Source organism: Quercus suber, unplaced genomic scaffold, assembly GCF_002906115.3.
Source record: "Quercus suber isolate HL8 unplaced genomic scaffold, Cork oak 2.0 scaffold_1202, whole genome shotgun sequence".
Classification (NCBI taxonomy): domain Eukaryota; kingdom Viridiplantae; phylum Streptophyta; class Magnoliopsida; order Fagales; family Fagaceae; genus Quercus; species Quercus suber.
The window spans coordinates 24,240-35,563 of record NW_027070598.1 but is presented as its reverse complement, the minus strand read 5'-3'; the positions used below and the strand labels follow the sequence as shown (position 1 = coordinate 35,563).

Here is an 11,324-nt window from a genome sequence, read left to right as displayed (position 1 = left end):
TAAAAGGGTTATGTTGGCATCTTGGATATATAAGAGTATTTTGGTTATTGTTTTCAAGGTTTCGGAGGGTATTTTGGTAAATTTGCAAGTTTCAAGGTATTTTGGAAGCTACAAGGATATTTCAATCATTTCGGTATTTGTGGGGTTTTTTTTTTTTTTTTTTTTGTGTGTGTGTGTGATGTTTTAGGTGTTTATAATTATGTATTTGAATGTGTAATTAGGTAATTACAATTTATCCAAAACTAATCCAAGTTGCCCTTTTGTCACCCCTAGAGTTTTGAGACTTTAAGTGCTCCTTAGTTTGTTATTTTTATTTATTATAATTTTTTTTAACACATATCTCCCTTAGACTTTGACATGAGTATCATTTTGTTCCTTTCACTTGCTCTTTAAGTAATATTAATATGTAAACATGAAAATTATTTTAATATAATTTTACCACATTATCAGTAATTTTGAAATGCCGCATATTATTAAATTGATTACACTATAATGAAATAATTTTATCTAAAATCCAAACGTTAATTGTTTAAATTCAGATAAAGTACTAATAAATTGTTTATTAAAAAAAAAAGCACAAGTACTAAATTAACGGTAAAATCAAAGTTCAAAGATGATATTTGTTTTTCATCTATATGTTGAACCAAGTAAATTTTTGTGGATTTGTGGCCAAAGAGCCTTTTAACTTAATTGACACTTTTCTATACATAAAGTGTTTGGGGGGTCCAGGGAAAAAATGTTCAAGCTGTGAAATTAACAGTATATTGTAACTATATAAAAAAATAATTAAAAAAAAAGTAAAATTTTGTGCATTTGTTAGAATTATTTTTGTTGTTGTTGAGAAGCGCATTTGTTAGAATTAAGTGCTCTATTGATTTCCTTTTCGCATTAAAAGCTAGATCTTGCTTGCACAACTAAAGGCATCTAATTAGGTTTGTTTTGGTTCGACCAGGGGAGGGGAAAAATGGAAAGAAAGAAACATTCACATAGACAGAAAAGGATTTAAATTTGGGACATGCAAAAGGCATATTCCATATATAAAAGGATGAAAAGGAGGTGACAACATATTAGATATATACCGCAACAACTCTATTGCATACATAGTGCCAACATCCATCACTTTTGCTAGTAAAAAGATCTAAATTTGGGACATGCAAAAGGCATATTCCATATATAAAAGGATGAAAAGGAGGTGACAACATATTAGATATATCCGCAACAACTCTATTGCATACATGATACATAGTGCCAACATCCACATCATACACGCATCTAACCAATGTGTAGTAGCCAACTTGCATTGCAAAATTCGTTTTCGAGAGAGATTTCTTCTTCTTCTTCTTTTCCTTAATAGCCTCTAAAATCAAGTATTGCCCTCACTCTTCCGCAATCAATTGTAGATGAATTGGCATTCATCAAAACCTGCCACAGCGTATCAAACAATTAATTCTTAGTAGTGACAATTGTATGAAAGCACACACCATCTGTCTCTGAGAGAGAGAGTATATTATCTGTAGGGTCAAGTGAATAACTTCCTTTGTCACTTACTCTGCTGGACAAGAAAGTAAGACATTCGTAATTAATGGCTACTTCCAAGCTATATAGCATCATTTTAATTTTCATGTGGCTAAGGAACTTAAAGGGTTCTCCAGAAGCAAGCAGTGCTCTCCGAAATCCACAATTTTTAATGGCATATTCCATGCTCATGAAATTTAATCTCACATCACATGAAATGAACTAAATAAATAATGAGGACATGTGGTGACAATTTACCAAGTACAGGAGACCATATCCTCAAGTTGCTCAGCGTAGTCAATGGTATACATATATTTTGTTTGGTAAGTAACTTGTAATCAGTATAGAAACTGACAAATTTGATTTTTGTATCCCATATACAACCAAAGGCAGACTTATCTTTGTACCACATATTATTCATCCAAAAATAAAGTGCATTTGGCAGTGTGGTGTATGTAGTTATGTACCCATCAATCTTGACTTTGTTATCTTATTTTTAATTTTGAGAAATTCAAATGATACTTCAGATATATGACATATTTTTTAACTTTTTTTTACAACCGTTCAGCATATGCATAATCACTGTTCAAGACATTTATAAAAAAGTAATATTACAACAGTTACGAAAAATATTGTCTTTAAGATTTAAAATTACTCAAAATATGAACGTTCCACTTACTTGGATCCACTGTGACAAGGATGGCAGTCCCTCCAAAATCACATGTACCTCCACCAATCTTTGACTTCTGCCAGTAGCTGTTGAAAGCATAAGAAGCATGTGCCAGAAGAGTATCTGGTTGATAGCATGACCCATTCGACTGAATTGACTTACAATCTGCACCAGACGCACAAGCATAGTCCATGGCCTCTTGAATTATTGGATCAGGCACCGTTGGCTTAGCAACACACCATTGAGCAAGTTGTGACCCCTTACGTGGAGGGGGTGGTGGTACTGTTGGTGGTGGGAAAGCTAGAGGTGGTAGATAGATTGGTGGGCTTGGAACAAGTTTGGGTGGGCTAGGCCCATAATAGGGTGGACTAGGATTGTTACTAGGTGGGCTAGGCACATATTCTGGTGGGTTAGGGACCGGGGAATAAGCCGGTGGGCTAGAAATGCTTTCGGGTATGCTTGGAGGTGGGCTTTGGATAGGAAAATTGGGCTTTGAAGGTGGTGGAGGAGGGGGTAAGGGTGTGTAGATTATAGGATATGGTGTGGTTGAAGAAGGTGGGTTTGGAGTTAATGGTGCATTTACACAAAATGGAGGAGTTTTTTCGGGCAATGGAGCTGGCGCTAGTGTCTCAAAAGGTGGCATAGAGAAGGGAGAGTTTATGCCAAATAATTCAGCATCTGAAGAATCCAATGGAGGAACAACATCCAAGCTGCTTCGTGCTTTTAGCTTCTTCACCAATTCGTGGAATTTCAACATTTGTGCATGACTTTTTGCCTCTGCAATATAACAAAACATAAACTTGTTATAAAATTACTTTTTTTCAACTGTCAGTAACTTACCACTAGGACAGTAGGACTAGAAAACAATGTTTACCACTTAGAGTAATGAGTGTGGTAGTGTAAATAGAGATGTGTAGCATAAAAATACTGAATCTCATACAAGCCATTCTTGAAACCATAATTGAATAGCCTGTCGAATCCTAGCCAAAACACCCAGAACTTCCAATGTGTGTGGTTTTCCTGCCTCTGACACCATCTATACAAACATTTGGCGATTGATATAGAACCATTATGCTAATAGGAAAAGGAGAATGCTAACTCTATAGCTAAAAAGTGAAATTATCAATCACAGAAAAACAAAAGTTGATTCCTTTGTCACTGCTTTATACTGTCACATTGTAACAGATTTGCAAGGTTACATATGCAGAGAGGATAAAGGCGTAAGATGAATGTCTCTCTAGAGAGGTGTATTACTGAATTTATTTTCTCCTTCAATTTTGTTTAGAATATATTCTTGCTTGGCAGAGGAGGAAAATGAAAAGAGAACAAAAAATAAAATAAAATAACTAATTGGAGTTTTCTACACTTTTGTTTTGCTTGTTTTACACTCAAAGAGATAATTTTAAGGCAAAAATACTATTTCTGGTCTACACATTTAATTTGGTTCCTTCCTTTTTGTAACAGTACCCTACATAAAATTATAATGCATCCTAAAATTGCTTATATGGAGCATGGTTCCAAGACAGCACAAAGATGGAGATGCTATCATAAGCATGCTCACTCATCACTTCATACAGCAATTACATCATAAGCATTTCAAAACATTTCGCTTTTCATTTAGGGTTGCACAATCAACATTCAAAATTCCAATATGTGTACATAATGCTCAGTGTCAACAATGGAATTTTTTTCGCTAAGAAGCATACACAAATTATAATGGATTTTTTTTTTTTTTTTTGGGTTGTCAATTTTTTATTGACTATTAATCATTTATAAACTTTGAATCATATGGCTTCTACCAGGAAAAGTGTTAAGCACAAAAGCCTAGTGTAATTGGAACTTGCAAGGCTAAACAAGAAAATACAGTTAAAATTATTATTATTATTATTATTTTTTGAGAAATCAGTTAAAATTAATTAATCATCCACCATAACATCTTCACCCGTGGGCAATCATTGAAGATCGAAGACAAAAAGTTAATCAATCATCATGCTAAATGTATGCACTACTTATGATAGTTGTTGGGCAACTGTCTCAAATTTCAAATTTGACTTAGTTTAGTTTTTCTTGACATGTTCCCAACAATATACGTATGTAAGATAAAGTGCACTAGTACTCACAAAACAAACCACTAATAATCTAAAGATGCATAAATTTCACTTTTCCACGAGCACCATGTTTCTGGATATATCCTCAATCAACCGTCCAAGAGAAGCAGATGAAGATCCACCATTCATCACGGCCTTCCTACTCTTTTCACTAATATCTTTGACCTTTTTCCTCACCTCACTATCACCTTGCATCACACATTCCACTGCTTTCTTAATTTCCTCAGCCATCACAACCTCACCACCAACTCTATAATCCAATCTCAACTCCACGGCTAACCCCAAATCCCTCACCATCTCAAAAGCATTAATTTGTTGTTCTGCATAAATTGGCCATGTGGCAATAGGTACACCATACCATAAACTCTCCAAGATTGAGTTCCATCCACAATGCGACACAAACGCTCCTGTAGCTTTGTGGGCTAAGACCTCCATTTGTGTGGCCCACCCACATATCATCCCAATTTCGCTTGTCCTTTCCAAAAAACCTAGTGGCAATACATCCTCAAGATTCATACAATCGTTAGGTGCTGCAAGCTTATCTTCTGAGGATGCACAACGTATGGACCATAAGAACCTGTGGCCACTTTGCTCGAGCCCAAGTGCAATCTCTTTCAATTGGGATGCACCAAAGCTGCCCATGCTTCCAAAACATAGCAACACCACCGAAGATTGAGGCTGATCATCAAGCCATTTCATGATCTTCTCATGTTGAGCTTGATTAATGCCCCCAAAACTAAAATCAGTCTGACTCTTGAGCTTAATCAAAGGCCCCAGTGTGTAAACAGGAGGTATTTCAATGTCTAAAAATGAGCTTATCGCATGGGATTCGAGCTCCAAAAACGTATTGACAATAATACCCTTTGCCTCCTTAAACTTGGGGGAATGGACAGACTAACAACGTAAATGCCAAGTATATAGTAAGTTAGGCAAAGTTGTGAAGAATTAAGGAAAATAGCATCTCGAGTTTTAGAAACTCGAGATCTATTTTAAAACTCGAGTCTTAAAGACTCACTTCGCGAGTGTTGTTGGACTGAAAATGCCACATGGATCTCGAGTGTTTGAAAATCGAGTTCCATGCAAAAAAAAAAATTTATTTTGATCACCTTTATAGTGGCGTTTTTGAGTCCTATGGTGACGTTTTAAAGCCTTATAGCGGCGTTTTTCTGCAAAAAAATTTTTATGTGTTCAATACCAGGTTCAGCGAGTCCTATAGTGGCGTTTTTAAGCCCTATAGTGACATTTTTAAGTCCTATAGCGGCGTTTTCCTGCAAAATTTTTATATCTGCATTTTCAAGCCCTATAGTGACGTTTTTAAGCTCTATAGTGGCGTTTATGGAACTCGAGTCTTTACAACTCGATTTCCACGTGGATTTTTTTCCACATCACACTTATCGGCTTACAAATCGAGGCTTAAAAACTCGATTTTTATCTTGAAACTCGAGTTTTAGACACTCAAGATGCTAATTATTTAGAAAAAAAAATTCCCTTAAACTTTCTTCCATGGTTTACCATACAAACGTGCCCACCTTCCTTATTGAAAACAAATGAAGGCAAAACACTTGTAGGAACCGGGTTCACATAACTCGGTATGTCTGATTCATGATCTGATTCTCTAAACTCAGTGCCCAATTGGTCATACCGTTTTGGAAGGTAGAACATGAAGCCAAGAAAGGCTGCGCTAGAAGTAAAGAACACATAAGATGGTACACCAAGTTCATGTGCTACATCAATCATGGCTGTACAAAACATATCAACCACCAACCCAGCAAGTGGAATTGAACTTGAATTGGGTAACACTTGGTTGATGATAGTTTCTTTGACATGGGTTTTGTGGCTTTCTATTAAATCAGCAACATATTTTTCAACAGACCTTAGGAAAAGCTCTTGAGGAGGAGGGTCTATGTGAGGAAGAAGTATAAGCTTTATACGGCTCTCTGAGGCAACAAGTGAGTGAATGTATGCATCCATGTTGGTTCCATAGGTTGACTTTATAACAAGAACAGTGATTGAGAAACGGTTATCTTGGTCAAGTAATTGTTTTGCAAACTCTATTTTGGAAACAAGGTGACCTATTCCCGGGGCAGGGATGAACACAAGCTCTGCTCTCTTCATCTTGATCTCACTTAACTCGCTTGTTTTTTTTGTTTTTTTTTTTTTTTTACATATTTTTCAACAGACCTTAGGAAAAGCTCTTGAGGAGGAGGGTCTATGTGAGGAAGAAGTATAAGCTTTATACGGCTCTCTGAGGCAACAAGTGAGTGAATGTATGTATCCATGTTGGTTCCATAGGTTGACTTTATAACAAGAACAGTGATTGAGAAACGGTTATCTTGGTCAAGTAATTGTTTTGCAAACTCTATTTTGGAAACAAGGTGACCTATTCCCGGGGCAGGGATGAACACAAGCTCTGCTCTCTTCATCTTGATCTCACTTAACTCGCTTGTTTTTTTTGTTTTTTTTTTTTTTTTGACGTAATGATCTCACTTCACTCGCTTGTTACTAGCAGCTTTGAGTTTTCACCTAATGTTCGTCCTTTCTTTTTCTTCATATATGTATACAAAATGAAAGGGAAAAATCAAAGGAACAAAAATAAATAATTAATTTTTAACCATCCCTTTAGTAAAATAAGTTTAAAGATCAACCATATATTTTCAACGAAGGCAAAGCATTACATTTTTAGAAGACAAAATATCTGACTCACTTGTCGACGGCATCTAAATCAGTACAATTATTGTTGGACTATTTTTTTTCTTTTTGGACAATTGGTCCCAGATGCATGCACGCCAGCTAATCAATTGTGACCTGAAAGCACTGGCGGAGCAAGAGGGTGACTCCTCAAAGTTTTTAATAATAGGAGTATAAAGTAGTTATATACGGACACGGAGAAAAAAAAAAAAAAAGATTTTTACTTGTTAAGAGTGACCAAACTATTATTTTTGTCTTGTCCTACTACAACTTGTACCTATCTCACTATTTTTTTATTTTTTATTTTATATCATTATTTACACCATTTTTATTATTTATGATACTTTTTACAGCATTTTGTCCTTGAATGATGCTAGAAATACTACAAATTTTACAACTTATGTCTTACAAATTGACATGTCACAAATCACAAAAAAATCATTTCAAACATTTATTCATTATATTTTTTAAGTAAAACTAACCACATTCTTACTCCATCAGTTTGTAAATTTTTTAGTAGCTATGAATTAGTTATTTTTGTTTATTTATTTTAATAATATGAAATATATTCATATTTGCTTACAATTGTTTATTTATTTTTTTTTGTTTATTTATTTTGTTATTATTGTTGATTAATATTTTTTTAGATTAATTTCACTTTTAATATCATCTTTTAATTTTGCCCCCTCTAGACTACAATCCTGGCTCCGCCACTGCTTGAAAGGGTACGAAAATTGTCAACTCTATGGGACTTTTTTTTTTTTTTTTTTTTACAATAGAATTTCTATTTATAATTTCGTTCTATTCAATGATAATTGTATTCAATCATTACGTCAAGACAATAACTAGTATTTAGAGAGAGTTTGGATGGTGCTGAAATTAATTTTGTATCTCTATAAAGAGGCCATGTTTTATTGATAGGATTCACAAGTTGTCTGATTTAATAAAATTTTTATTAAAATTAGGCATTACATTAATATTTATATATTTAAAATTATTTTACTATAATATTTTCGGTAATAAGTAATATCTAAATATATCTTGATATAGGTGAGTTTCGAACCTCAATAATTACTCATTATTATAATAAAACACCAATCAAATTTTAGTATAGCTAATATTTAACTTCAACCCTTAAGTTTCTTATGTGATAATAAAAAGGTTCACTAATTGAAGTAACTAAGCCAATGACGATTCTATGCATATTTGGGCTGTCTTAAAGTGACAACTTAAGGTTTTTTCTTTTAATTTTTTTTTTAAACTCCCTTGAAATTTAAATTTTAACTCATAAACTTATCCACGAGGTATTTTGACACCCAATATTTTTACAATAGTAGTTTTATAATATATTCCTTAACAACTTAAAATGGTTATTTTGAATCCACAATAAACTTTAAAACGACGTCTTTTAGTACAATAAATTAAAGTGATAACTGTTAGTCTCTAACAAGGTAGGACTTGAAATGATAATTTTTAGTCTATAGCACTTGGAATTGGAAGTGAGCAAGCACTTATGTATGAGGAGATTATGGGATGTGCATATGTAAAATATGGTGAAATTCAGCACAAAATATATATATATATATATATGTAAAAATATGGTGAATGGACAAAATTTAGCTAAAATTGCTTATAACCTTACTTAATAAAATAAAAATTACTACATATTTTGAAAATCTAACCGTTGAATTGCAAGTTCTTTATTATCTTAATACATAGTCAATTTTTGTGTTAATTGGATATTATTTACTATATGATCTATAAACATATATTTTATGCATAATTTTAACTTACAAAAGCTTGCAATTTAAACAATTTATTGATGACATAACTATTGATCTTGTTATAAGAAGAAGATGTAATCCAATAGCGAATTTATCAAAATTCACCTCAAATAAAATGATATTGAGTAAACTACAACCAATTTTGTAGGTTTAGGCTACAACCAATTTTGTAGTTAAACTTTGTCCATGGTGAATATATATAATTAAATGAATATAGACATGCATGATGGACTCAATGGGTTGCATGGATGATGAGAATGATTTTATATACTTGCAAGGGTGTATTTATTGTTAATTTTGGCCTATGGTTATAATTACTTGAGTTTGATTTACTTTTCTTATAATTTTCTTTTAGAGATAATTATAACATGCCGCTAACCCTGCAGCTCGAACCCTTTCTCTCCTAAACCCCCAAGCACTTTGTGCATGGGAGAGGTGCCAATTTAGCTACAAGCCCTTTGGTTACTTTCCTTATAATTTATTTCCATATGCTAGAATGGGTATGGATAACTTCCTAGCTAGGCCTATTCAAGGAAATATCGGCACCGACAAAACCAATCTGACCACCCCGCCCCACCCTGCTCAAGGCTTTGCCGAAGGTTTCCGGCAGGGTGGTTGACGGTAGATATTTAGTGCCAACGTCGGACCGGTGCGGCCATCGATGCCGAGATGTGCACACCGATGAAGACCGAACTGACTCGAGCATGGTTTATATATGTTAATATGTATAAGAATTAAGAAGAAGAAGAAAAGGCTTCAGGGAAAAAAAAAAAAAAAAAAAAAAAAAAGGGCCTAAAGTTCATCCATGAACAGGGTTGTTCTTATCAAAAAAAAAAAAAATTTGAATTCTTATCCATGAATGTACAGGCCTAACATCCTTCAATAAAAAAAGAAAAGAAAAAAAAAAAGGCCTGGTGTCCTTATCAAAAAGAAATTTTGAATTAAAAAAAGGAAGTTAACGTGTGTCAGGTGGTAGTCTGAGACTCTTGAGTGGTCTTGTCTAAGTAAGACTAGTATCTCCCACTTACATTTTTTGAAAAAAAATGATGTATGGCCATATGGGTTAGTGGGTTACACTTACAGTCATGCCACTTCGTTTTTTGAGAAAAAAAATTTAAATAAAAAAAAATGCGGCTTGGGTTAGTCATTCTCTTGCCACTTGCATTTTTTGAAAAAAAATAAAAAATAAAAAAGGATTCATGTCACTATTTGAGTCAGTCACTGTGCAAGATATATATATATATTTTTTCTCTTTTGATCTCAGCCACAAATGTCTTTTCTCTTGAGTTGTTTCCAACGTGGATTTCTCCTCTTCACTCTTTAGACTTCTACTCCTCTCAAGTCTCACACTCTCGCCTCTCAGACTCAAAAGTCAGAACTCAGTTTTCTAGGTTTGATTTTGGTTTTAGATCTCTCTTTTTCTCTGTGTGTGTGATAGACAAGTGGACATCGGCCACCGCGTCGACTAGAACTGCCACCGATGTTGCCGAAGAAATGTTCCTCAAGCGCAGAAGCGGCTCGGGTTTTTAGGAAATCGAATGTTCTAGTGCGGTGTAGAAACGGCTACAAAAACCAGCCGCACACCATGTACAGCCCTATTCCTAGCTAGTAGTGTGAAATCTCACTGCCATCTAATAAATGGTTTGATCTAAAAACACTTCTAAAATGATCTCTACCCAACTTGTTTTGAAAATAAATTTTTCTCCAAAATTTTTTTTCCATAAATCATATTTTTTAAACTTTTTTCCAATAGTGTTTTCAAAGAAAGAGGTGTTATCCAAAGATCCATGAAACCCATTACCTTCTTAAAAAGTTTGGGTTACTCCAGTATTTTTTTAAAAGAAATCTCCTTTTATTTTAATGAGAGAATGTCATATTACCCACTAACTAAATAAAATTTGAGAATTAAAACTCACTGTCATTTTCTATTGTATATTAAAAACAAAAGGACATATTTAATTAAAAATGTATGGAAGATAAGTCAAACTCTTTCTTAAAAATGATTCTCTAAAACTTGGAGAGAATATTCATCCTTGATACTACTTTTTAAAAACCCATGAGAATTTTCCTCTTAAAACTACTTTCCCGAAAAACTATACAATTTTCTTCTTGAAAAATCTTTTCCGAAAGCCCGTTAATTTTCATCCCAGCTGAAATTTACCTTAAAAAAAAAAAAAAAAACCATGGGATTTTTACTTTAGAAAATAGCCTTTCCGAAATCCATGGAACTTTTCATCCTTTGAAAACATACTTTTTTTTTTCAAAATCTTCACGAAATATTCCTTTTCCAATCTCAAATTGATTTTCTCAAAAAAAAAAAACCATGACGTTCCCTTTTGAAAAATCATACTTTCATGTCAGATTGATGAGGCAAAATTAAAATCATATCAAACACAAGATTGGTGATATAAGTTGCCATAAACAAAATCATTTTATCTAATTATCTCAAAAAATATAATTCCCACTATAATTTAGTTATTAATTATTAGAATGGATTTTTCTAAAGGAATATATATATATATATACACACACATTTTTTTGTAAAGAAAAGATAATTAA

At 33.5% G+C, this 11,324-nt stretch overlaps 2 protein-coding genes across 2 annotated transcripts; both read right to left on the bottom strand.

The window, feature by feature from the left end:
• Positions 1-999: 999 nt before the first annotated feature.
• On the bottom strand, positions 1,000-3,383 carry LOC112022456 (pollen-specific leucine-rich repeat extensin-like protein 3). Its single transcript, XM_024055052.2, has 3 exons — positions 3,060-3,383; positions 2,195-2,962; positions 1,000-1,422 (listed from the first exon to the last, which is right to left on the bottom strand). Exons 1-3 carry the CDS (start codon positions 3,142-3,144, stop codon positions 1,391-1,393), a joined length of 885 nt encoding a protein of 294 aa, XP_023910820.1. The 5' UTR covers positions 3,145-3,383; the 3' UTR covers positions 1,000-1,390.
• Positions 3,384-4,215: 832 nt separating this feature from the next.
• On the bottom strand, positions 4,216-6,418 carry LOC112022465 (anthocyanidin 3-O-glucosyltransferase 2). Its single transcript, XM_065769554.1, is given in 2 exon segments — positions 4,216-5,254; positions 5,789-6,418. Coding segments are annotated over 2 exon segments (1,533 nt in total). The 5' UTR covers positions 6,409-6,418; the 3' UTR covers positions 4,216-4,341.
• Positions 6,419-11,324: the final 4,906 nt, after the last annotated feature.